Source organism: Caretta caretta, chromosome 1 (genome assembly GCF_965140235.1).
Source record: "Caretta caretta isolate rCarCar2 chromosome 1, rCarCar1.hap1, whole genome shotgun sequence".
NCBI classification, from domain to species: Eukaryota; Metazoa; Chordata; order Testudines; family Cheloniidae; genus Caretta; species Caretta caretta.
The window spans coordinates 148,342,823-148,369,911 of NC_134206.1; the positions used below are offsets into that span (position 1 = coordinate 148,342,823).

Below are 27,089 nucleotides of genomic sequence, written 5' to 3' on the forward strand. Positions count from 1 at the left end.
CAGACCCTCTGATCCCCCTGGTATTGACTGACATTTTGAATGGCAGGCCACAACTGCAGCTGCTCCAGCAGTCTTGCTGGCTGGAGCCTCATCTCTTGTGCTCTGTATTGTTTAAAGCCTAACACAAAGGGTGACATGGATGTAAATGGAAGGTAATGCCCGCGCACAAGGAGCTTTGGGGATGCTGAATTTGGGATGCATGAGCACAGAGTGACTAACTAAGACAATGAAGGTAAAATGAAAGAAACAGCTGTTAAGTTTGGTCAGGGATTTAAAACAAAAAACCTGAAATACAGCCTTTGTGCACAAAACAATTAAAGAAAGGGACCTTCTTGATGGCAGCTTGTCTAAAATAAGCCTTGTGTGTGTAAAAACCAGATAAATCATTCCACTTGCTACTGAGAGTCTGACGTGGTATGATGTTTGTGTGATTATATGCTGATGCCTAGAAGATGTTTTTGCAGCATATAGTATTTACATACCCTGAATACTGATTATCTGCCAGAAAAATACATTTATAATTTGATCTGCTTAACAGTCATTACCTTCAGGGACATTTTTGGCTCAACAAAGCTTAAACGACTGCAGAAATTTCATTTGACCAGTTCCTTTTCTCATCTTGAATGCACTGTGTTGCTCCAAGATCCCACTTCTATCTGTTGAGTCTTTTATTAATATTTATAATTTAGTCTTTGATGAGTTCTAATTTTAATGGCTCTCTGCTTGTGTAACTGTTTATTCAACTTTAAAAGTTTACCCTATACAGATATAGGTGACTAAAAAAGAAAATGTAAGCCGTATCATAAGGATATAAACGTTCTAAAATTATACTTCTGGTTTAGGTGTTCATTCAAATACATAACCATCCACAAATTATGATGTATATATTATAGAGGTAACAAGCTAAGAATTGTTTGCCTGACATTTAAAATACCATATTTAACTGGGTCTAATGGTAAATGGTTCTTCTATTTCAGCTACATGGTATATTTTTAATATATAATTTAATATGGGAACTCGTTCATTGTATCTGTGGTCTCAGCTGCTTTAGAGCTCTCACTTTGCTGCCAACAGCAGACTGTTAACTAAAATACCCTTTGTTATACTTTAAATACTAGGCAACAGAGACAGAAGAATCTCAGGATATATCCGTGCATCTGCCTCAATCCCTGGTTGAGAGAGCAGAGGAAATTAATCAGCTCATGAAGAAAGTGCAGATTGAAAACCAGCAGCAGTTGGAGAAACGGGGCCTGCTTTCTGCAGAAAATGAAAGCTTCAAAAAGGAGGTAAAGAGGATTTTACTCATTTTTTACTGTGACTTTTCTTATCTCAAGTGTGTGATGCCTCATTCTGGTAAAAATAGCTGTGAAGTCCTGAAAAGAGAATGATGTGTTCATGCAAGGTTTGTTTTAGAATCACTGAATTGGAGAAATGTAGGGTGGGAAGGGACCTCAAAAAGTCAATAAGTCCAGCTCCCTGTGCTGAAGCAGGAGAAACTAAACCTAGACCGCCGATGACAGGTGTTTGTCCAACCTGTTCTTATAAACCTCCAGTGATGGGGATTCCACAATTCCCCCTTGGAAGCCTATTCCAGAGCTAACTACCCTTATAGTTAGAAAGTTTTCCCTAATGTCTAACCTAAATCTCCCTTGCTGCAGATTAAGATCATTACTTCTTTTCCTACCTTCAGTAGACATGGAGAACAATTGATCACAGTCCTTTTCAAACAGCCCTTAACATATCTGAAGACTTATCAGATCACCCTCAGTCTTCTTTTCTCAAGACTAAACATGCCCTCTTTTTTTTTTTTTTAAACCTTTACTCATCATGTTTTCTAAAACTGTTTTCATTTTTGTTGCTCTCCTCTAAGGGTATGTCTATACTACCCGCTGGATTGGCAGGCAGCGATCGATCCAGCGGGGGTCGATTTATCACATCTAGTCTAGATGCGATAAATCGACCCCTGAGCGCTCTCCCGTCGACTCCTGTACTCCACTGCCGCGAGAGGTGCAGGCAGAGTCAATGGGGGAGTGCCAGCAGTCGACTCACCTCAGTGAGTAGGTCTAAGTATGTCGACTTCAGCTACGTTATTCACATAGCTGAAGTTGCGTAACTTAGATTGATCTCCCCCTCCCACCCCCCGCAGTGTAGACCAGGGCTAAACTCTCTCCTATTTGTCAACATCTTTCCTTAAGTGTGGCACCTAGAACTGCACACACTACTCCAACAGAGGCCTCACCAGTGCTGAGTAGAGCAGGACAATTACCTCCAGTGTCTTACATAGGACTGTTCTGTTACTACACCTCAGAATGATATCAGCCTTTTTCGCAACTGCACCACATTGTGGACTCTCATTCAGTTTGTGATCCACTATTACCCCAGAACTTTTTCAGCAGTACTACCATCTAGCCAGTTTCTCTCCATTTTGCAGTTGTACATTTGATTTTTCCTTCCTAAATGAAGTACATTGCACTTCATTGAATTTCATCTAGTTGATTTCATACCAATTCTCTAATTTATCAAAGTCATTTTGAATTCTAATCTTATCCTCCAGAGTGCTTGCAATTCCTCCCATGGTTGGTGTCATCAGCAAATTTTATAAGCATACTTTCCACTTCATTCTCCAATTTTGAAAATATTGAATAGGACCAGACCCAGGCCTGACCCCTATGAGATCCCCACTACATTCACCCTCCCAGTTTGAGAGTGAGCCATTGATAACTTTGAGTATGGTCTTTGAACTAGTTGTGCATCCATCCTTATAGTAATTTAATCTAGACTGAATTTCCCTAGTTTGCCTATGAGAAAGTCATGTGGTACTGTGTCAGCTGTCTTCCTAAAAATCAATATATATCACCTCTACTGCTTTTCCCTCCACCTACTAGCACAGTAACCCTGTCAAAGAAGAAAATATAGGATGATTGATATATATAATTTTTTTTAAATAAACAGCACTTTAAAAAATGAGAGAGACAAGTAGAACAGAGGGCATATTTCTTTAGTTTGATACCAGTAACGCTAGTTGATGTAGTGTCCTGATCTTGCTGCACTTTACACTTCTGCTGCTAAATGTCTGGGAAATTAGAGTCACCTGCCAATATTGTATAGAAGTGAAACCTCTGAATACATGCAGATAATTATCTGTGCTCAGGATCCCTTTCAACATGCGAAAGATATGAAATAAACGTATTGATATTGCACATGCAATTCTTTGTTACCCACATAATCCTTTGACTCGGTCTTTTGTGACCAGTACAGTTCAACTATATTTAATATTATGTCTGGGGAGAACCTAATATGACCTTAGAAATTGTAAGAGTTGGGAACAAATCTTTATAAACTACTGATGATTCCAGATATTTGTTCCCTTGTTCCTCTTTTGAAGATACCCAAAAAACAATAATAATATAATTGGAGATTTGTTGTTACTAGTCCTTTCTCTCCACTTTGCTACCCCCAGAATAATCACAAGTAAACAGAGGGTTGCAAAACTCAAGGATGTGTCCATGTGTATATGGGAGGGGTTATATATTTGTACAATTGAAAATAAAACCATTTTTGTCTCTATAGCAGGGCAGTTAATTTTAGATTTGGTACTGTTGCATTGCATATACTTTAGTTTGATAGCTTTCCACTGGATGCTACATTTTCAGTGGGCAAATTTGATTCAATATTATGATTTTTTTTTCTAACAAGCAGGGTGTATAATTGCACACACAAGTTTAACAATTGCACATGCAGATGAAAGACCGGCATGCAAAAGTTACTAGAATGGACCCTTTGAACTTTCAGTTACCTGATTCGTTCGGTCACTGCAAATGAATGCAACTTGAGCATGGAATGTCCCACATAAGTCCTTTGAAAAGAGAGAGAAGCTTTCAATCCTCGGTTAAACAAAAAACCTCTAGTACTACAGCATCCCCCATAACCTATGAGCAGTGTGCACCTACTACCAGGGGGTGCATTCAGACAGAAAATCCCAGTTGCACCTCACGTTGATCCACAGACACTGAACATTAAACCCCCAAGTCGTTACTCACTCACTCTGGCTGGGGAGACTGATTATCCAAAGTCATGTTCTAATTGTCTAGTTGGGCCCTTTGGATGTGGTCAGCAACTTATTACACCAGTTCCGAGTTGTGTCCCACTGAGATCTCACCAGCACAAAGACATTTTAAAAAACCCTACATCCATCATGCTTAATAAGCTAAAAAAATTAAAAAAAAAAATTCTCTCCTTATCCTCTTCCCTGTCTGTGCTCAAAACAGACAGTTGAGGGTGCTGAGGAGCAAAGCAGCATCTAGATGGGGGTGAAGAAAGGCCTGGATTGGAGGGCAGTGTTAAGTTGTTGTCTACTCCTGGAGTTCAGATGCCTGGCTGCCAGCAGGTTGTGGCCCACTGGTCACGGTCAACTCTGTCATAAAAAAGAGAAATTACAAAATTAGGAATTCTTCAATATCTCCAGTTTCATATTTGTGAAATGACGTGGTGAGTTGAAGGAGGCATTTGAATCAGAAACTGCTGCTGGGTAACAGCAGAAAAGAGGGACCCAAAGAGTCCAGAGAACTTCAGAAGAAAAAAATAAAAAGACAAATGTTATAAAAAACTAAGTTAACAATAAATAGATTCAAAATGGAGAAAACCAGTCTTTTACCATGAGCTGTGTTTCCATGGGAAGGATACATTGCACACACCCGCTTCACCTCACAAATAAAGGTCTTTTAGCAAGGATACCAGTGGGCAAATTCTTTCGACTCCCATTGACTACTATGATGCAAATCAGGGCCAAAGTGCACTTTCTGGACCGTTGAAGGCCGTCAGTTTGTGGTCTCCTGTCTTGCAGTATACTTGTAACTGTGCCATCACCCAATCAATGCACACTCTGTTGCACAACTTATTGGCACACACAATGCCTGCTTCTCTAATACCCCTCCTCCTTCCCTGTTTCAAAGTAGACATGCCATTATACATTAATGTGATCACAGACATACATCCTTCAGAGCTGAGGAGACATGTTTATTTTGGCCCACCTGCTGTTGAAACTGAGAATTTGTCCTGGGTGTATATTACCCATTGACAAAGGGTTTTGATTGAGTGATACCTGGAAAAACAACTGACATAACCCCCTTTAATGACAATTTAATGCACTCAGTAACAGTAATGCTGTGCATAACATCAAGCAGGCAAAGTGAAAAAATTTTATTTGAAGTACATTCAGTTAAGTTGATATAAGGATCAGTCCTTGAATAAAATCAAAATTATTCATTTAGCTGCAGTATATTGTGAAGTAACATTTAAAGCAGCCGCAATAACAAAAGCTACTCTAAACGCCCCAACATACAATTAATTCATTTTTTTCATCCCATTTCCTTGCCTCTCTGTTTCGCTTATGTGAACAAATAACCAACTTCAACCGAAAAACCGGTTATAAATTGGTGGTACTCAGGATCACAGTGTGCAGCCATGCAGCTAACACCAGCAAGGAGTTCCTTTAAAAGGGGCTGTAGCAAATCTGGGCCACAGAAATGAAATGCTTCGGAAACAGATAATCTGCGCTCTTCACTAGACAGATGGCAATGGCTGGAAAGGAGATAAAAATAGTTTTGAACTGTTGAGCTGCTGCAGATGCATGGTCAGAACAGAAGATGTGCTGCAATCCTGAAACTCAGGGCAGCTTCACATTTTTATTTACTAAGGAGCATAAGAATGAAGGAGAAAACTAGGGACTGAAGAGTAAACGTATGTGTAATAGTAAGAATGAAGAGAAAACTAAAGCAAGTAATAAAGGGAAGAAAACTCCGGAAAGCTGTTAACATTTCCTTGGTAATAAATGCTATTAATGCTAAACAAATGGATTTCATTATCAGGAGGCAAGGAGTTTTAAGGAAAAGATGACAACTCCCAGTCACCTCAGCTTGGACCACAGCTCACCTTTAGTACTACAGCAGCAAATTGGTATGAAGCAATGTCATTTATCTGGGTCTGTTGTTCCTTTTCTTTGTCGGACACATTCACAAATTAGCACATCTTTCACCCAGCAATTGGAAGCTACAGTAGAACCTCAGAGTTACACTACACACCTCATTTGAACCCAGAAGTACACAATCAGGCAGCATCTGAGACCAAAAACAAACAACAACAAAAAGCGCAAATACAGGACAGTAATGTGTTAAATGTAAACTACTAAAAAATAAACGGAAAGCAGCATTTTTCTTCTGCATAGTAAAGTTTTAAAGCTGTATTAAGTCAATGTTCAGTTGGAAACCTTTGAAAGGACCATAACATATTGTTCAAAGTACGAACAACCTCCATTCCCAAGATGTTCATAACTCTGGGTTCCACTGTAGCTTAAAACAAGGAGCTCAGGTAGAATTTGCTAAATGACATATGGGTATAAAATATCACTAAAGAGTTTTAGCAAGATTTAAAAAAAAACAAGAACATTTAAGGTTGATCTGAACAAACTAGGATTATTATTTGTATTATGGTAGCACCTAGGTCCCCAACTGAGATCAGGGCCTTGTGATTCAGATTAAAAAATGATCCATGTTCCAAAGAGCAGACAAAGGATTTGGGAGGAAAGGGCTATGACATATAAGCAGAGTTAACGAAGGGATGATTGGGAAGTGTCATGTAGTTCCATGATTTATTGTTGCTGTGTTTCCCTTTCTTTCTCCCTCACGTTTTGGGTGGAGTCCTTGTTCTGTCTGTTAAATGAAAATATTAAACTAAACATTTCCATTAAATTCTCATATCTTCTTAAGGTTCATATGCTGGCTAACACAAAATCTCTGGTACTGTAAGCAAGTTCTCTGGCCACCTATATCAGAGTTACTGCACCTTTATATTTACCTCAGGTGAAAACTTCTATAAAAACATTAACAAAAGAGAAGTCACACGAAGAGGGAGAAAAATCAGCCTCAGTTTTTAGATGTTACACTTTGAAACAGTCTCCATTTTGTAGGCTTTTAAAATGTCAACAAATTGACAGGTCATGTTGCATTACAAAACTGCTTCTGGGAAATCATGGTACTCCGCTATATTAGGTAAGGGCTTGTAAAGACTGGCTGATGTCCAGAGGCCAGGTGAAAAACTAAGAGGTTATTCTTGGTTTCTGACAGACCTCATGACTGTCATGTTAATATATTTTTAAAAAACATTTCTTTTTGCACTCTGGGGTCCAATCCGGCACTGGGCACTGCTGCAGTGCCACTCCCCACATGCACAAAACTTCCTGCTAGTAGATCTCAGTGCAGGGTCTAGGCCGGGGGTTCTCACACTGGGGGTCATGTGAGGGGTGGGGGGTTGCCAGAGGGCACGAGGTTATCATGTGGGGGGGTGGGTCATGAGCTATTAGCCTCCACCCTCAAACCCCGCTTCACCTCCATCATTTACAATAGTGTTAAACATAAACAAGGTTTTTAAGTTTATAAGGGGGGGGTTGCACTCAGAGGCTTGCTGTGTGAAAGGGGTCACCAGTACAAAAGTTTGAGGACCACTGGTCTAGGCATACACGTACAGAAAATATATGTAGTTCTTTATCCAAGTACTATCTGAGAACTTACTCAGACCTCATCACCATTGTACCACACAATCATCGGACGGCATTCCCCCTCATAACTCTCTTCATGGTGTAACAAAACATTTTCCCCAGTTTATAGTTTATGCAAAGCCATACAAGGAGCCTGTGGCTTGTACGTGAACTCAGGTCTTCTGAGTCCCAGTCTAGTGTCCTATTCACTAAACCATGTATTTTGCTTTATATTGCCATATTAAATGCTATGGGTGGAGTAACGTGAGTCATGGAATTTAGTTGCAACTCTTACTAACATTAAAGGGAGCCACACATCAAAACTCTTAGCTTATCACATTGATCATTTATTCCTGGTACTCCACTTTGCCCTCCACTAACAAGCTGATCCAATATTTGTAAAATAACTGTACAAACAAAAAATGACTATTTAGAAACTTAATGGATTTTTTTCCCTTGAGCTTTCTTTTCATTATGTCTCTCCTCTAATACACAAATAAGGAATCATATGAGCAAAAATAGGGTAGCAATTCCACCTGGGAATGGGCAATTTTAATCAATAGAACTTCTTACTAACTAAGACCCTGATCCCCTAAACACAGACTTACTAAACTCTAGGCACATTAATAGTTCCATTGACCTCAATGGGACTGCTCATGTGCCAGAAATTAAGCACCAAGAGGAGCGTACACAGGATCGGGCCTCAAAAAAACTTCTCCGTATTCAGCTTCATGTTGTCTTTCATTCCATCTATATTGCATTGGAAAGGCACTTTATGGTTGTTCAGTATTTATTAATCATAAGATTCAGCACTTGCTAAACATTAAGCGTTTCTCAAACTTCATTGCACCGCAACCTCCTTTTGATAACAAAAATTAGTACATGACCCTGAGAAAAGAAACCAAAGCCTGAGCCCAAGCTCCGCCGCCCCGGGGTGTGAGTGTGTGTGAGAGAGAGAGAGATAGAAGCGCCAACGCTGAAGTCCCAGATGCAGGGGGTTGTAACCTGAGCCCCACTGCCCAGGGCTGAAGTCTTTGGGCTTCGGCTTCAGTCCTGGGCAAGTCTAATGACAGCCCTGGTGACCCCATTAAAATGGGGTCATGACCCACTTTGGGGGCCCGACCTACAGTTTGAGACCCACTAACCTCTAATCCCTTTGCCAGAGATGCAGCTACATTTTAGCTGGATTTGGTGTCAGAGTTATTAAGACTTAGGAGTTCCCAATTCCTAATTGGATGCTCGGAGCACTAGCCCACAGCTCTTTCTCCTTAGGAGTGCATTGTCAAAGAACGAATGCAAGGTATGTTTCCCTTTTGACATATCCAAGTCACACACGCTGATACGTTTGTTTTACAGCAAGTCTTAAGAATCAGGTTGGTGATCTTCTGGGGGCCAGAGAGGCTGCTGTTCTGGAGCTGGCAAATGCAGACGAAGAGATTTCACAATTGAAAAATGAAATGGCTCAATTAAAATCTGAATATCTGCAGAAGATAAAAGAATGCAAAGAAGAAAATCTTCTTCTCGAGGAAATGGTAAGGAATCTCCCAGGCCAGAGAAAGCCTAGCTCAGGGGTGGCTCTGAGCAACATACGATAATCTTCAGAAGTTCGAGAGCCGGGACGCGCCTGCCTTGTGGGGAGGGAGGTCTTGGGGCTTCTGCCCTGTGGGGATGGGGGTCTTCTGCCCCACAGCTAACACCTTCTGGGGGTCAGGGCTTTAGCTCTGCTCCTACTGAAGCCCCGAGACTCCCCATCCTGCTAGGCAGAAGCCTGAGGCGACATGGGGGGGCACCTAGGGTCATGTTCCGCCCCCCACATCTTTGCAGAGTTTGCTGGCCCACTTGGTCACATGCTGCTGCCGGGCCCCGCCGTCCATGGCAGCTTCTGAAGCTGGCAACCTGGGAGCTACAGCTGTGGGGAGAGGCAGCAGCAAACACCTGAGAGCTGCAGGGAGGGGCCACGGAGGGTAAAGAGGGTAAAGTTTGGGCTTGGGGGGCATAACTCAAGCTGTCGGGGGGGGGGAACCTTTAAATTGTGCCCCCCCCCCCTCAGCAGGTACCAGTCATCTCTGGCAGAAGCCCTTAGCCCCATCACCCTGCTGCAGGGTAGAAACCCCAAGCTCACCCCACCCCAGTTGGTATGTGGAGAATGGGGCGGTGTAAGAAGAACTTGCACTGGCTGTGCTAGCTCTGTAGTACAATGCGAACATAAAGCCGAGGGGAATTTGAATTTGGAGGCCTTGAGTTTCTCCAGCTTTCCCTTCTGGCTGATGGACAGCGTGTTACTGGCAAACTCAGGAGAAGGCCACAGCCAGCCCAGTGTGTGACCTTCTGGAAAGGGGAAGGGGGGGGGGGAAATGAGCAGAGCTGTAAGGGGACTCAGTCTCACAGGTCTGTCCCTTCTCACAAGAGTCATTTACATTTTACGCATTAAAATGCATACAAGTCTCCGTTTGGTTGGCCAAAAAAAGCAACACAATGAATGTAAACGGCTGTCTTGTATTATAGCAAAATGAACCAAGGAGAATATCTGGTTTATCAAACAGACTCAGGCCTGTGCATTCTCTTTCCTCCCACTCCCACCATGCTGGCTTTGCACTGCGTTTTTACCAACTTGCTGTTTTTTATACAGTACCTCTAGTCTTTACAACAGGACATCAAGCTCCGTCTCATTGAACAAAACAAAAGTGATCTGCTTCACGTACAGTAATTAGGCCCTGATCCGTCAAGTCCTTACTCCCGAGAGCAGTCCAACTGAAGTCAATTCCTTCCTCGCATGGGATTGTCCCTGTGCGTAAGGTTTCTAGGATTGGGCCCCTAACTGAAAGTAATGTTTCAGTATTGACAAAGTAGCTTCTTTAATAAAACAAACTTGTTTTTAGTACTATTTATGAGCAATTGAGGAAAGGGCAATATGGTTATTTCAATTCCAGTTTTAAAGAACAGCACCGAAAGCTACTGGGAAGCATCTACACACACTGCTTTTATGGCTATAATAAAATTTGCTTTCAGTTTTAAAGGTAGGCAACGTAGTATGGGGATTTCATGATACACTTGGTGATCTGTATGGCTCATGAACACATGTACATTTCACTCCTTGGCTGATAGATTCTTAGAGTCACAGCCTGCACTTAAATGGCTTAACCATATTTTGCATAATGCCCTGCTATTACTCTATTAGCATCATCCTTGTTATTATATTTCTCCCGTTTTTTATCTTACAGGCTTTCCTATACTACTGCAACTTCCCAAGCAATTATTCTTGCTGTGGAAAGCATGCAGGTAGAATTCAAAGCAATTCTATGCATTATTTTAACTCAGATCTGTATTTAAATGAGCATTACAAGAGCTCAGAGAAGATGTATTTGACTTCAAAAGCACATTTAAGAAGTTAGCTTCTGCTTTCTTATGTCTGTACTTTATATAATCTCAATCTCTCTCTCTCACACACACACACACAAATTTCTCTCTCCAAAATGTAAAATCTCTCCGCAGCTACTCTCCAGGCATTATCTAAATGCTATAGGCAATGAAATAATGTCATGCCTTTTTTATTTTAAAGATGAACAGGGTGAGCAAGAGACACGCTCCACTAGCAACCTACGAGCAGGACCTGCATGAAGAGATTTTTCAAATAAGACGCGAGTCCAGGAGGTTGAGAGAACTCTGTCACCAACTAAATGAGGAAAACCACAGACTGAAAGAAGAGCTATGGGATGTTAAGAGGGAATACGAACGGCTAGCGCAGATGGCAACAGCCAGAAAGAAGGGTAAAGCAGGCAGCCCAAAAATGTCATTTTACAGTTTATTCCTCAGGCTCTTTAGAGGCCTAGGAAAAGACAAGCAATGAAATGCATGACACTGATGCACGGCATTTAAAACATTTTAATGGTTCTACTTGAAATGGTTAGAGTTTAAATAAAATACTTCATGAAAAACATGTAGCTCCCCTCTACAGCATGTGATATCCCATCATTTTGGAAGTAAAATACAGAGCAGGGTGTTCTAAACTCTGTTCTGTATTTTCTGCCACCGTGAAGTACACCATCTTACCCCAGGCTCTAATAAGAACAAGAGCTATAAAAGAGTGTCTTGGTGAAACGTAATGCACACTTGTTTTATTTCTAAGACTCCAGCTTTTACTGGAAAAACCAACTAGTCAATTTCTTTCAATTTCAGTCATTACTCTTCTTCCATATATTGTACCATGAATGTGGTGCCTTGCATAAGTACACAATTTACAACCAGGGCTGTACACTTCAGAACAATTTTTCTTGTTATGATTGGAACTCTGTGCCATACTGATCACACTTGAAACTGGGCAAGCATGCCTTTACAGGATGGATGTTATTCACAGTTTGAATTCTATTATGTACACTCAACCCCAAGGGCTCAGGATAGCCAACAGGCTCTCTCAAGACAGGTTTCGGGCCTATAGAATGGTCCCTAAATCTTACTCGGTTAACTTTCTGCTGCTCTCATTTTAAACATTCCACCTTTTTGAAGCGACAGTTCCCCTTTAGAAAAGTTTTGAGCCCCAGTCTGAATGATCTTTGACAAATGAGAGACTGATTGAAACCAACTGGAAAACCTGTACGTGTAAAAAGGGCAAAGCAGGACCAATCAATGGTCCTGCTTGAAAAGTCATTGGGATGGGAGAATGAAGGACACAGCTATGGAAGAATGAATAGACAAAGCAATGGCACCATTCTGTGCATATAGAAGCTGGTTCAAATGCTCATTAGAAAGCACTAAAAAGTTATAAATGAATTCGATACACTTTTTTTAAAGATGAATTGTATCCCTTCTGCCATTTACTGAGGGGACACATTTGAGCTACTGGAACCCTTATTCATAAGAGAACAGCTATTGAGCATTGCAGCATGCACACATTCCAAAGATTCCACATATTTGTTGCATTGAAAGCCCTGATTCAGCAAAAGCCTTAAACATATCCTTAAGTACAGGGCTGAAGCCCCATTGGCAAATGAAGGCCAAGGAAAAGGTTGGAAGAAGGAAATGAAGGATGGAGAGGAACAGGAAGAGCAAGGCTTATACTGGAGGGATAAAAGGAAGGAACAAGACAAAGCAAACAACCAAATCAGCACAGTGCACCTGAGTGAAAATGGTGGGAATTTAGATAGATTTTTAGCAATTAGAGGTGTTTCAAATCCTTCAAAGATCAAAACCTCCTTCCTTTACAAAGTTTAAACTTGAATGTTCAGAAATCAGCCTATTTATTTTTTCATTTCAGTTTTATTTGAAAAATGGTCTTGTTAATGTAAAAATTGCCATCTTTCGCCAGCGCTTTTTGAATCTCTAAAAACTACCCTGAGAAAAACTGAGAAGTGAAAGGCAGGTAATTTGACAATAGACATATCAATAGACAGTAGTCAAAAAAATAAACTCTGCATTCAACTACCCTTTTTTAGGCCAGACCACAACATTAATTCCTTGGACTGATCTTTGCAAGAAAGACTCTCAGACTAGAATTCTATCATCGCAATATGGGTAAGTCATGGGAGAAATGCATGTAATCTTTTTCTATTAACCTTACGCTAGCCAGGGAATGACACTATAAGCCAGCAGTACACATTAAGAAGAAATGAGTCAAACTGGACATCATGGAAAAAGCTGCATGAAGTGTAAAATAATGGTATTACCATAATCAACACTTTACTCCCCGCTTACCAGAACAGCAAGTTGCACTCCAGCCTTTACAAGCCCCCTTTGTATTTTGTTTTTGTACTCAATGCCCATCTATGCTGAGCAATTCTATAGGCAGAGTTTTTACTACCTAAACAAGTAGTGGAAATACATAATAGATGTATCTTATTCAGTTTCCCACCCACAGAATGTGATAAATTGTACCTTCTTGTCAAAAATCTGCTTTAACCAACCAGTATGTCAGACTCTGTTTTGGATATGATGTGCTAAGATTTGAGCAATTCTGATAAGATGGTATAATTCTCTCCAAGCTCCCATCTGCTTTCACCAGCTTTGGAAATCTTTGTTTTGATATGAGTTGTATACCTCCTCCCCCCAAAAATAAACCTAATGATCATGGTCATGATCCCTCATGTTCTTTAAAGAGCAATAAACAATCAGTGGTAGTGTCTTCCCATATCTTTGCTCTTAGCAGGAAAGAAGGTTTACAAACAGATGAGATGAATGGCATTCCCAGCAGCAGAATGGTGTCTGTACTCGAAGTTTTCAGCCCCCGTGCGTGTGATGGTAAGTGATGTTGAGTTCGGAAATTGCCATGCTGGGATTCAAATTTAAAAATGGGCCTTCATTGGCTTGTGCTTCAGTAATAAAGGTGTGATACTGGGATTCTTAGCTGTATTTCCAAAAACTTGCCAATTGAAGTCTTATTGGATTAACACGCACATGCAATGAGCTCTGTGCGGGCTCCTTATGCACAGCTCATTACAGGGCTATGGTGTGAACAAGTTAAATGAGGATCCAACATAAAGGATCCAGATAGAGTGGCTATCATTTTATCTTTCTGATGAAGAACAACTTTACTACTATTAGTGTTTTCCTTACCAGCTGCATAAGCACTAAGTTTCCCCCATTTTTTAATTTAACACCACAAAGTCCAGGGGTTCTCAAACAGGGGGTCACGAGGTCATTACATGGGGGGGGGTCGCAAGCTGTCAGCCTCCACCCCAAACCCAGCTTTGCATCCAGCATTTATAATGGTATTAAATATATTAAAAAGTTATTTTAATTTATGGGGGGGGGGTCACACTCAGAGGCTTGCTCTGTGAAAGGGGTCCCCAGTACAAAAGTTTGAGAACTACTGATGTAGCCTAATGCCTACATTTTTAAGCCAGCCACACTGCAGTTAAGGTTAAATGATCCATAACCAGTGCTTCTGAGGTGCCTTGGTCTATAAGAGGTGATAAGAAAGAACTTCTCTTTTGTCTTCTTACCTTCATCACTTTTATGTGCTGTTCCTGATAGCTGAAATATTGCTTAAGATCCATGGTCCTGTACACCAGTTTAGAAAACTTTGATATACAAGTGATTTATGACATGAGTTTAAGGATGTTGTTTTTTTATTGTTTACTGCTTTCTGCATTAGAGTGTTCAAATGTAAATAAATAATAAAATCACATTTATAGGCAAAAATGTGTAACTGTGTCAGAGAATGGAAAAAATAGCCTTTTAAACAAATTGCTTAGCTAGTATATTCCTTTATTAATAAATAGAATAGTAATTTTACTATTAAGCCTCAGGTTCATCATAATAAGCTTAGCTTTGCTTTTCTTAATGTGGTATCAAATTCCGCTTTCTGTTTAAAACTAAGATCTGCTCCACCATCCATGATGGTGGCTGCTAGGTGCTACACCATTACAAACAACATAATAATACAAGACTATTAACCCGTAGTGAATTTTTACTGCTCAAAACAGTAATTGCATCTTTACAATAATATCAAGAGCTGGTGAAGTTGATATGAGCAAACCTTTTTCTTTCTTTAGAAAGGCAACAAGAATGTTCTAAAAGCAATGCCTCCTCAGCGTCTATGAACAGCGAGTCTACGGAGATTCTGATCACTGGATACCATGATACAGGCTTAAAGAAAGAATCTAAGAGAACCTCAAAAGGTACATTGTTTTAACTACATACTGATTAGAGTAGTTCATTAAAACTCTCTCCAGGTCAATTGATGCTTTTTTCTATTGCATTACATAGAATTTTTATTTCCAATACCTTTTATATCAGTATATATTCTACCTGAACGGAAGAGTTAATTCTGTGGTCAGAACCCTGCTGGTAGTTAAATAATCTTGCCATATTTTCACATGCAATCTACTGTTGTGTAAATATTCAAACAAAGCATTGTGACTGACCTTTATTCATACTTTTGGGAAATATTTGTATCAGAATGATCACTGCTTCTCAGCTGGGATTACAATAGTACTTCTTTTTGAAAAAGCTGAATATTCACAATAGCAGTCAAACATGTTCTCTGATATATACAGTAGGCCCTGGGGTTCAGATACTGCACTGATAGGTACCCTGAAAGTACTTTAGATATGGAAGTGTGTTGTACAAATAATATCAAGGAAGCTTTTAAAGTAAATTCTAATCATTTAACTCTTATAAGTATTGTATTTATTTAGTTCTATTTTCCCTAAGAAAAACCCACAAGAGGGGTCTCACTTCTGTGAGGACCCTCTTAGACATACCATCTTTGTCTACCCATAGAAGAGGCCAGAGACCATACATGGCTTGGGATCTTGTAGAGCACAGCGGGGTGCTGCAGGAGGCCGTTCCCATCTGCATGGAAGTTTTGCAACCTTGCACCAGCCCTGGTTTGGTGGCTCCTTGGCAGCACAGCCCCAGATTGATTTATTTTTTTGATCAACTTCCTCATGGTTGTGGAGCTCAGTCCCTGCCCTTCCCCCAAGCCTTCAAAGTGGGGGGTGCAGTGGCTTATCCTTCCTGGAAAACCAACACACAGACGTTCCCCTACATGCATTGATCCCTGGGAGATGAGCTGTTAGGTAAGAAAGAATCTGTGATTAATAGGGATTGCACACCTGCTGTTAGAGATTACTTAGCTTTAAAGTGTCATCTGGAATTTCCAAATTCATAGATCACTAGCTTCTTTTTTCTTTTAATTATGCAAAGTTAGGGCTTGTGAAATGCGCTGGCTCTTGGGTTCGAGAGTCTGAATCTGCTGAATCTATATCACTAGTAGACAGGAGCAGTGGCTATTCAAGTTCCCTGCACTGCCTTGAAGTACTTCAGCAAGGTGCTAGAATCATAGACTTTAAGGTTAGAAGGCCCCATTATGATAGTCTAGTCTGACCTCCTGCACAACACAGGCCACAGAATCTCACCCACCCACTCCTGTAACAAACCCCTAACCTATGTCTGAGCTATTGAAGTCCTCAAATCGTGGTTTAAAGACTTCAAGGTGAAGAGAATCCTCCAGGGAGTGACCCGTGCCCCACAATGCAGAGAAAAGGCGAAAAAACCCCCAGGGCCTCTGCCAATCTGCCCTGGAGAAAAATTCCTTCCTGACCCCAAATGTGGCAATCAGCTAAACCCTGAGCATGTGGGCAAGACTCACCAGCCAGACACACAGGAAATAATTCTCTGTAGTAACTCAGATCCCACCCCATCTAACATCCCATCACAGGCCATTGGGCATATCTACCACTAGTAGTTGAAGATCAATGAATTGCCAAAATTAGGCTATCCCATCATATCATCCATTCCATAAACGTATCAAGCTTAGTCTTGAAGCCAGAAACGGACTACTCTCTGTGTATGCGCACAGTTCCAGTTCATGGCCAGTTAGCCTTTGGACCCACCTTTGAGACTACCTGTAACTCTGCCACTTTTGATGATAGGATATTTAGTTTATTTAGACAAATCAAACATATGACCATTAGAAATTGAATTGTGTCCGCAGTTAAGTTCACATGGGTCAGCTGATAACCACTTTTGCCCTAAGCAGAATTGAACCAGGGACTGGTATTGAAGAACTTCATCTATCATTATGAGCCATTCTGTTGATGCATCAGCGTATTACTTCCAGACAGATAAGGCTAAGTTGCCGTTTGTAACCAAGTTTGGTAAAAATTTCTGAGGATACCTTTCTAGTCTTCGGTTTAGAAAATCCATGAACTATGTACAACTTCAGTGCACCCTCTGACCATGCTGATTTTATTGCTGCTTTCAAGATGGTGCATGTGAGGAGATCCCAGAACCGTGTGATGATGATATGTCTGCAATCAGCCAGCACAATAGGACACATCATCGGAACTCTCTACAGCATGATGCAGATGTAACAGGCAGACTCTCTGCAACGAATACCTGCAGTAAACATGCCATGAGCAGGTAATTTAGAATTAAGCATTAAGTTAAATAATTAATTGTGATTAAAGCAAGACAATTTTGCTAGACATTTTAAAGTTTTCTAATCCGATTAAAAATCTATTCCAAAATAAACCCTACCCAAGCAGAGCTTTCTATTATGTGGAAAGGCAGAGACTTCATGAAGTCTACTACAGACTCAGCTAGTGCTAATCTGCTTTCCCAGAAAATGCTCAGCAGCTTTGGAGATGGGCTGCAGTATAAAACCTTAACATAGAGATGCTGATGAGCACATCCAGAAACATTTCAGCTGTTCAGGCACTGGTAGAATTAAAGTCTCCCTCTCAATTTAATTTTCTGTGAAAAGAAGCATGTGTAAATCTGCTTAGCTTCCCACCCTTGCCCTCACTTCCTGAGGAATTCGGAATGGTGTGTGAGGTTGAGGGGCTGCTTGTATCGCCACTTTCGTAAGTCACTATATTGTTAAAAGCACTTAGTCTCCTGACACACATGCCAGTGGCCTCCCGTGTACAACAGCCATTGTTAAAACATCAGCTAAAATCTTCAAGTCACTGTCCTCAAGCAAAGACCCAGCTGTAATGGTAAAGATATGCCGTCCAGAATTCCCTGACGGGCCACACTTTGTGGCCTTGTCAAACCAATGGGTGAAGTGGATTCAAGGGTTCAACACACACTGCTTCTAGTTTCTCAACAGACAAGTTAATTTCAATCACTGTGGTGGAGCATGAGGAAAGAAGCAGCCATCACTCAAAACTGTAGGGCTTTGGTAGATCAAAACCAACACTGAATTGCTTCTGGAAACTACTTTATAACTAGTAGAAGACTACAGAGGACCTGTGTAAAACATACCATGCTAGAAGCCCTTTAAAGGAAGCACGCACCCACTTACTAAAGTTCTCAAATGGGCAACCCTGTATAAGGAACCACTGCTGTATGGCAGAGCATCAGCCGGTGGCAAAAGCTTGGATAAATGCAGTGAGGTCCACCTCTGTCAGGAAATGTCACAACTTCCAAGCTAATTGTAGGTGAAAAGACCCTTGGCTACTGTGGAACCCAGGGGTAGTGGGGAATCCAAATATGAAGCTCACTTATAAGATAGGTATCCCCTTACAGTAGATGTTTCTTCACACCCATCAGTGTCATCTTGATTCTCATCCACAAGGTGTTTCTGCAAATTTGCTCCTCTGCCCTCCTTCTAAGATAGGACCCCCTCAATGTTTATAACTTAGGTTTTTCAAACAAAGAAAAAACTAAATTGTATCTCACTTGCTTTGTGTGCTGTGCCCTTATCATACATCAAAATGTTCTTGTTTAACTAAAGAGTATTGCTGGTTTCACAGCAGCCAGCGTGACTTAGCCTTGACCAAGAGGAAGAGTATCCAGGGCCATTCAGTCGTTGGACGGAGGATATGGGACAAAGGGGGTCCTTTTTCTTGTTCTTATTGTGAGGTGGACAGCTGTTCATTAGGAACGGAACAGTTATTTCACATAGGCCAGGAATAAAGAATCAGACGATGATATATTTGGTTACTACCAATCAGGGCTGGGATTGAAGTCATGGCCTCATAGTAGATCGTGTTATCTAACAATTCTTTACGAGACATTTTTAGATATACTTTTGTTTTTAAAATATAGAAAAACCACTCAGCCTAATTTAATTTAGTGATTAGGACGGGTGCCGGGTTGGCTGCCAACGTCAGCAAAGTACTATAGACCAAAACCAGGATGGCACCGGCTACGCCAGGGACTGCTGACTTGTATCACTGTGCCAGTGCACACACTCCTTGTCTATGACAAAGTCTATGACAAAGCTCCCATTGACTTAGATGGTGCAGGATCAGGCCCAAGTCCTCATAACACCCCCTTGATAGGAAGAGTAATCACCTCCATTTCAGAGGAGAAAGCAGAAACTTGTGGACTTGCCCAAGGTCACACAAAGTCAGTGGCAGAACCAGGATTATAACTCCAGACCCGAAAGACTAAACAGGGGACTGAGAGCGATTACCCAGCACTGCCTCTGCACTCTGGCATGCAGTGAAAGGCGGCAGGCATTCATCCGAGCCCAGCCCATAACACAGAGAAGGCGTCAGTCATTAAATTTCTGGAGTGTCATGAGTAATAAAGGAGACTCTCTGTTGGGCTTCGTGGAGAGATCCAACTCTTTGAATAGCCCCAGTCACAAAAATAGGAAATTAATCACAAAACTGACACCTCTCCTGGGAGCCACATCTGTTCTGCTCAGGTCAGCAGCTCCCTCACTCAGGCTGATAAAGATGTACAGCATAGTGTATTCTGATTATTGCTTCTCATCTAGACTGGTGTCTTTTGGTCCCTTCCTGCAGACATGTAAGACACTGGCTGTGCAGATATCACATTACACTATGATCATTTGGGTTTTCAGGGCTGGTATAAGTTTCTTCATGGTGTGAACTGCCTGCTTTAAACGCCAATACGTTTTTGAAGGACCTAGAAAGAAAAATCTTTTTGCAGTCAGTAGATTTAGCTTTGTGCAAGTTGTCGATTTCTTTGCTCGAGGCTGAGTAAGGTTTGTCTGTGTGTAACAAAGTCAAAGCAGTTGATAAATCACAATCTCAGCTAAAGGCCTCTTCCATTCTTTTACTTAACATATATAAAGGGAATTCAGACCTGCACAGGAATCCAAATCTGTCAGGACTGGAATAGATGCATGCACTTTTATTTTGAAGAACTGTATTGGTTCTTTATCTCTGACCTTATGACCTTTTACACATTCTCTCTTCCCCTCAGTCATGGTTTCTCACTACTCCACTTTTCTCCAGAGATTCTGAATTTGGGAATGAGGCCTCAATCCTAGTTTTAGAGAATTCTTGAACTACGAACAGTTAGTTCAGAATCTTGTCCAATAAAGTGTGCTAAGGGATTTGTTAATCCTCTGCTTTGGTGTAAACCAGACTCCAAAGCTGTTCCCCAGTTTGTTTGCACACTAAGTTTTTATCAGGCACAACGAGAAATACTTAGGCTGATGCTTTATTAAGAAATGGAGGGGTCTGAAACTTTGGCCCCTTGGAGATGAGGGAAATGGGGAATATGCCGAAGGGAGGAACATACATGAATATTTCAGGATAGTGACAGGACACGTTAGGCTTCTGATCCACTCATCCAGGACATTTTGGTGTACACATCCACCATAATATGCTTAGTTCAGGTCCTCTCATCTGGAATGCCTTGCTAGGCTCCTGCTGCCTAAGGAGAAGGCAGGTGAAGTCAAAAGTGTTAACTTAGGATGGGAGTGACTCTGCTAGCCTTAAATTTTGCCAGATGGCAAAATCACTCATCACCACATCTGCACAGCCTTCAGAGGTCTTCCCCCTTCCCCTTCCCAATTCCCTAACTTTCACAATGCTTAACTCTCCTTTGATCCTTTTATGTGTCATGGTGCCTTCCACAGGGCCATTTCTATTTGGTTCACAATACTGGGTGATCTGTTTTAAGGCCTGGTGCTCCCATGAGTTTAGTGAACTGGGTTAAGCCACAGTCTCACGAGTAAGGTAAATTCTTGACACTGCAATTGGTCCAGCAGGCACCAAAAGGAGAAAGGGAGGGGAAGTGAAAGAATTGAGAGGCCTAACAATTAGTGACAAAAGATTTACTAGGTCACCTATTCCATTCCCTGACCGAACAGGATTACTCCATACAATACACTTCTAGCACTTTGTTGGATTCATTGTTAGTAAGTCCCAAGTAATGGGCTTTCCCCAACTCATTCCCAGTGGAGATGCAAATTATATTTTTGCTATGGTTAGTAACTATGCAGGCAAGCAATGTTGCAGCAAGCAGTGATCAAGAAGTGCAGTGGGTCTGCTTATGCATTCCTGTCCCTTTCTAGTGAAAGAATGTAACAGGAGAAAAATACAAAACAAATCTACCTGAGCTGCCTCTGTGCTGTGGTAGGGCAGAACAACCCTCCCTCCCCCTAGAAATCTTTGTGGATTGGCAATTGAGAATGAAGTTTTAAGAAATGTAAGAATTCTAACTGGAATTCACAGGGCATTTATCCAAGTGGATCACGAACACAAAGATATTTGGTACTCTGAACAGAAGCCAGCAAACAGAGTTCTTCAGAATTTAAAATTAGTTTCACTCTTTTAGAAAAAGGTTTTGCTTTTAATTTTTTTCTTTTTACACCAGGACTCCTGTGGGTAAGGTGCTGTTACCAAGACGACCATTTGCACCAAGAAGTGTTACAGACTTGACAGTTGGAAATGTGGTGAAATTCTCCCGTCCAGCAGGGAAAATCAGTAAAGGAACTATCAAGTACTTGGGGCACCTGCTTGGAAGAGAGGACGTGTATCTTGGCGTAGAACTGGAGGGCAGCGAAGAGGGAAAACATGATGGAACATTTCAGGGAACACGATACTATTTCTGGTAAGATTAATCCTATAGTTACTTTAAACAAAAAAGCCTTTACTATTCCCCAGAAAAATATGTAATTTATGGTTCTATAAATATTAGGAATTATTTAATATATTTGTCACAGTATATCTGCTGATAAATAGCTTAGGTTTTATTAAATCAAAAATATGTATAACAAAGCAAATGTATTTTTAAAACCATTGATCCTGTTCTACTATAACTTTCATTTCAGTTATACCAAATAAGCAATGCAGATTTTATTTTGTCTGGCAGATGTTGGTGCACCAGAAGTGACAGTTCTTGTCTGTATCATTTACCTCTTTTCTGAATGGTCTACAGCAGGGGGTCAACAACCTATGGCATGTGTGCCAAAGACGGCACGCGAGCCGATTTTTAATGGCATGCTCCTAGCCAGACCGGCCCCGCTCAGCCCTCTGCCGAACCCAGGCTGGGACCCCGGCAGGCAGCAATGTGCCATTAAAAATCCTGCCTGCCCCGCTCTTCTCCGCCCCCCATGGGGGCAGGGTGAAGAAGCTTGGTTCTGCCAGCTGCTGCTGCAGGGCAGATAAGCTCCCTGCCCCCGCCTCTTCCCCCAGCATGCTGGGTTCCTGCTCCTCCTCCTTTCCCTCCCTGCCACCGATCTGCTGATGGCCCTTGCGAGGGAGAGGCAGAGCCACAGCGCAGGAGCTGCTCCAGGGAGGAGACGGAGGAGAGGTGGGAAACGGGGATGGAATCAGGGCATATCCCCTCCAGCCCCCTGCCGTGAGCCGCTTTGGACAGGGAGCGCCCCATGACCCCAGCCCACACCCCCAGCCTCCTGCCCTAACCCCTGCACCACCCTCACACCCCAGCCTCCTGCCCTGACCCCTGCATCCCCCCATGACCCCAGCCCTGACTCCAGCCCCCCCATGCCAACTCCTGCACCTCCCTCACATGCCTCCAGTTCCCTGCCCTGACTCCTGCACCCCCTACACATACCCAGCCCCCCATGCCCTGACTCTTGCACCGCCGCCCACATTCTCACCCCCACCCTGAGCACCAAACGGGAGCTCCTGCACCCCCCCCCCCCATTCCCACCTGCACCCTTGCACTGAATGGGAGCTGCCCAGGTAAGCACTCCACACCCAAACCTCCTGCCCCAACTCTGAGCCCCCTCCCTCATTCTAGCTCCTGGCCAGACCCTACACCCCAACCTGCTCCTTCACCCCCAGCCCTGTGCTCAGTGCACTCCCACCCTCAGCTCAGTGCAGAGAGAGAGGAAGAGAATGGGCTAGAACCAGGGAGAAGGTAGGTACCCACTCTATGTGGGCAGGGCCGGGATCCCAGACCGGCAGCGGGCTGAGCAGGTCCAACAGCTGGGACCCTGGCTGGCAGGAGCCGGCGGACAGAACCCCAGACCGGCAGCAGGCTGAGTGGCAGCAGGCTGAACCCACTGCTGGTCTGGGGTCCTGGCCGCCGGCCCCTTGCCAGCCGGGGTCCCAGCCGCAGGGCCCGCTCAGCCTGCTGCCGGCCTAGGTGAACGGAACCCCAGGCTGGCAGGGGGCTGAGTGGGCCAGCGGCGTAAGATCAGCATTTTAATTTAATTTTAAAATGAAACTTCTTAAACATTTTGAAAACCTTGTTTACTTTACATACGACAATAGTTTAGTTATATAATATATAGACTTCTAGAGAGAGACCTTCTAAAAAATGTTAAAATGTATTACTGGCACGCGAAACCTTAAATTAAAGTGAATAAATGAAGACTCGGCACACCACTTCTGAAAGGTTGCTGACCCCTGGTCTACAGAATTATTATGGAGTCAGCAAGTTACTGTCATGTTTCTCAAAACAAGCAATTTTAATAAAAGTATCCTAGATTTTTACCAATTAACTAAGAGTAGGAGGGTTCCACCGCAGTGAATAGTCACCCATTAAACAAATTGCTTAGCTAGCAAAGTTTCCATTTTGCATAATACACTGAATTACAATACAACCATATTTTAACAAGTATAGTATATGCTGGATTAACCAGTTACTGCAGCTTTAGAAATAATGACTCAAAAAAGTGGAAAACAGAAAACAAAATATGGACGACTTAATATGTCTGTGTAACAAGATTCCATCTCCAATGATCAGACAAAAATCCCCAGATAAGTTATCGGTTTCCAAGACAAAAGTTTCTTTGATAATTAAGAAGCACAAGAGATGACTATTATAGATTGTTCTTACATTTTTCTTGAACAGCAACCATTCCTGTAACATAGTTAAGCCGCATCATCTCCTGTGATGGAACACACCCGAATGCCCTTCATCAACAGTATATAACATTTTTAAAAGTGAAGTTGGCCACTACTTAGAAAGCAAAGCAAACATCTCTTCTTCTGTCCTTGAGGCAGCAGTCACTCCTCAAAGTTTTCCTGACCCTAAATCACTTTATAAACTGGATTTCGATTAGCCCTAAGAACCAACAGAGAGAGAGTGCATTTGTGGGAACTTCTTCAGGGCCACCAGAATAATAAGCAGAGAGCAGGACCAGGTACAGAGTCACCCCAGGTATCCCAGTTACACAACTAACAGTGATGGGAAGCATTAATGGTAATCAGGGACACAAGACTCCTGGCTGTCCTGGATCGTCAGTGAAAATAGATGGGGCCTCTACTCTGAGAGATTGTTAACATCTCCTTTGACAAGCAGAAACTGCCCCCAAACCTAAAGCATGCCATTGTCTAGTCAGTATAAACCACTATACAGACCGAAATACGTATGGCATCCAAAACACATGAAATCCATTTTTGTTCTCATTTCTCCTTGTTTGACTATTGCTGTCCCTTGTTTAGGCTTCAGTCCTTCTTTTGTAGTCTTGTTAGTGTGAGAAAATTTTGAAACCTCAAAATTCTGAGGTTTTTGTAAACAGGAAAAAAAATCACATTGTTCTGTGGTTTTCTCCCCCAAGAACAGTATGATTCTTGAGAGACAATGAGCCCATTTTCACTGACAGGTCATCTAGCTTTGAAGTAAAATGAATAAACTTTCAAATTTATTCAGGATAAAAATTGTAATGCATGGTCTGGCCACCTGTCCCTGCTTGTAAGGTAATAGTTGGTGCACTTACAATCATTTAGCATTTCCGAGACAAGACCAGAAAAAAGGGGTGTCAAGCCATAATGGTCTTCCAAGTTCATAACAAACACAACATTATGCCAAATCAGCAGACTGAGTTCAATCAAAGGTGAAAAAACTGGTTTCAACTTTGGTTTAGGGCAAAGTCCTACTGTCAGTTCTGCAAATCTTGGTATCAGTTGAAATATTGCATATTTAGGAGTAACAAAAGTTTGGAATCCAGATCTTTCAGATCCAAAAGCAGAATTTTATTCTATTAGACAAACCAGATTTTGCTATACTGATTTGCATAAATGAAAAATTTTCACTTTATGTAATTAAAATACATGTGCTTTATTTGGAGAGAGGGAGGAAAGCCGCATTTTGTTCTTCACTACTGTGGGGTTTTTTACATGAGCCTTAAGATAGACCTTTTGTGAACATTAACTGAATGTTTTGTATGGGTTTTTCCCCCCTAGCAAACCTAACAAAGGAGTATTTGTGAACTTCAGCAAGGTCATTATGGCATGGGAATAATGAATCCAGGACAACCTATAATAAAAAATGCCCCCTCAAATGAGCCTATGGACTTTTACAGCAAGTTACTGGAATGCTATGCCCTTTGACTATCTGCACAGAAATTATATTGCTATACACAGTGCATTTGCCAAAAGTCTATCGATGTATTTCCTACACATTTTATTAGAAATGTTTATTTTAAAATATTTTCTGGAACCTTTGTAGACCTTTTTGTAAAATAAACATGACGTATTGTCATTCCTGAAGGGAGACTCTTTAATGACGTGATTGGAATTTACTTACCTGACAACAACATAGCATAATCAGCAATTTAGCAAACCTTCTAAAGAAGGAATTACTTGTTAAAACAAACACCTGTTCCTATAAAACTTCACACAGCACATCTATAATATACCAGAAGAAAAAGATTCATGCAACTGAAAATCTGAAGTGTTTCACTGATAGGAATGTTTTATGGAAATAGCTTGCTTTTTGCCTCTGTATATAATTTGAGACCTGATCTACATTAGAAAATTTGAGTTAATTAAACTGGTTCAAACCTGTAATGTAGCTTAATTTAAACCAGGATGACCCTCACTTAAATTGGTTTAAGCTAAATCAATTGAAATAAGGGATAAGCCACTTTAAGTGCATCTAGAGGTTTGCACTGGTTTAACTACACCAATTTAAAAATTAATTTAGTTAATCCAGTAAAAATTTTTTAATATAGACAAACCATAGTTATCTCAAAGTATAGGACACACACAAAACCAAAAATCAACCTTTGCAACATTTTAACAACTGCAGATATTTGCCACTAACTTCATTATTATTTTAATGTTCAAATTAAAAAAAAAATCAACTATTTGTTCACGTTTATCAGCATGAAGTGTGCTCTTAAAGTAGCATAACAATGAACAGATACAATAAATGCTTTCAGGAAAAGATACTTGTTTTTTAATTTTGAGAAATTAAGGGCTTGTCAACACACAAAACCAGCATTTGTTTAACTAAAGGTTTGGTTTAAAAAACAATGTACTGAAGCCAGTGAAAATCCCACCATGGACAATCATATCAGTTTAAATCTTGTTTATATTATTTTAGCATCAAAGCTAAACCAGAGTAAACCAGATTTAAATCAATGTAAATGTCTCACACATAAAGGTCTAGTCTACACCAGGATATTTACCAACCTAGTTTAACCATTATAATTGTTTGTGTGGATGCAAACCAAAAAAAGTAGTTATTCTAAGAGTGTTGACATGAGGTGTTATAGAAGTAATCATGGCGGTATAATTATACCAGTATAGTAATTCTGGTACATTTCCCTAGTAACAAGACCAAGTTGTACCATTTTAAATAAATTAGTTTTAAAACTGCACCTTTAGTTAAATTAGTGCAACGTTGGGTGTGTCATTGCTAAGTAATTAGAGGCGTTTGTAGCGTGGAACAAATTCATATCTCATTCCATACTTCACATTCAGTACTTCAATTTCTATTTGGTGCTGATTTTCTAGCTCACATGCTAAGCTGATGCTTCATCTATTCACATTCTGTTGAAAGCGAAGTGTTAAAACTTATCTTGTTTCTTCCACCTTGCCACAACAAACACTGCAGCTGCAGTAAGGATATTAATGTTTGATTTGTAGGCTATGTGGGAGCAAAGTTTACCTGACCAGAGCTGGCTTCCTTTGACAAAACTTGATGG

At 41.3% G+C, this 27,089-nt stretch overlaps 1 protein-coding gene and 1 long non-coding RNA gene across 3 annotated transcripts; one reads left to right on the forward strand and one right to left on the reverse strand.

Moving 5' to 3' along the window:
• On the forward strand, positions 1 to 25,793 carry LOC125642365 (uncharacterized). Of its 2 annotated transcripts, none has more exons than XM_048863606.2 (11): positions 1 to 232; positions 1,119 to 1,286; positions 5,868 to 5,955; positions 8,888 to 9,063; positions 11,091 to 11,298; positions 12,961 to 13,039; positions 13,671 to 13,762; positions 15,019 to 15,144; positions 17,236 to 17,392; positions 21,557 to 21,793; positions 25,342 to 25,793. In XM_048863606.2, exons 1-11 carry the CDS (start codon positions 227 to 229, stop codon positions 25,397 to 25,399), a joined length of 1,395 nt encoding a protein of 464 aa, XP_048719563.2. In that variant the 5' UTR covers positions 1 to 226; the 3' UTR covers positions 25,400 to 25,793. The 2 variants fall into 2 exon arrangements, with proteins under 2 accessions (XP_048719563.2, XP_048719553.2); XM_048863596.2 differs by having other exon boundaries at positions 19 to 232; positions 13,668 to 13,762.
• LOC142073157 (uncharacterized) lies at positions 14,715 to 17,241 on the reverse strand. The gene is made up of 2 exons (XR_012669838.1): positions 17,148 to 17,241; positions 14,715 to 16,040 (listed from the first exon to the last, which is right to left on the reverse strand). It is a non-coding gene; the product is annotated as an uncharacterized LOC142073157 (long non-coding RNA).
• Positions 25,794 to 27,089: the final 1,296 nt, after the last annotated feature.

Coding starts and splice junctions, on each gene's coding strand:
- LOC125642365 (XM_048863596.2), top strand. Junction 1,287..5,867: donor ATGAAAGCTTCAAAAAGGAG/GTAAAGAGGATT, acceptor TTTCATTATCAG/GAGGCAAGGAGTTTTAAGGA. Junction 17,393..21,556: donor AGTAAACATGCCATGAGCAG/GTAATTTAGAAT, acceptor TTTTTACACCAG/GACTCCTGTGGGTAAGGTGC.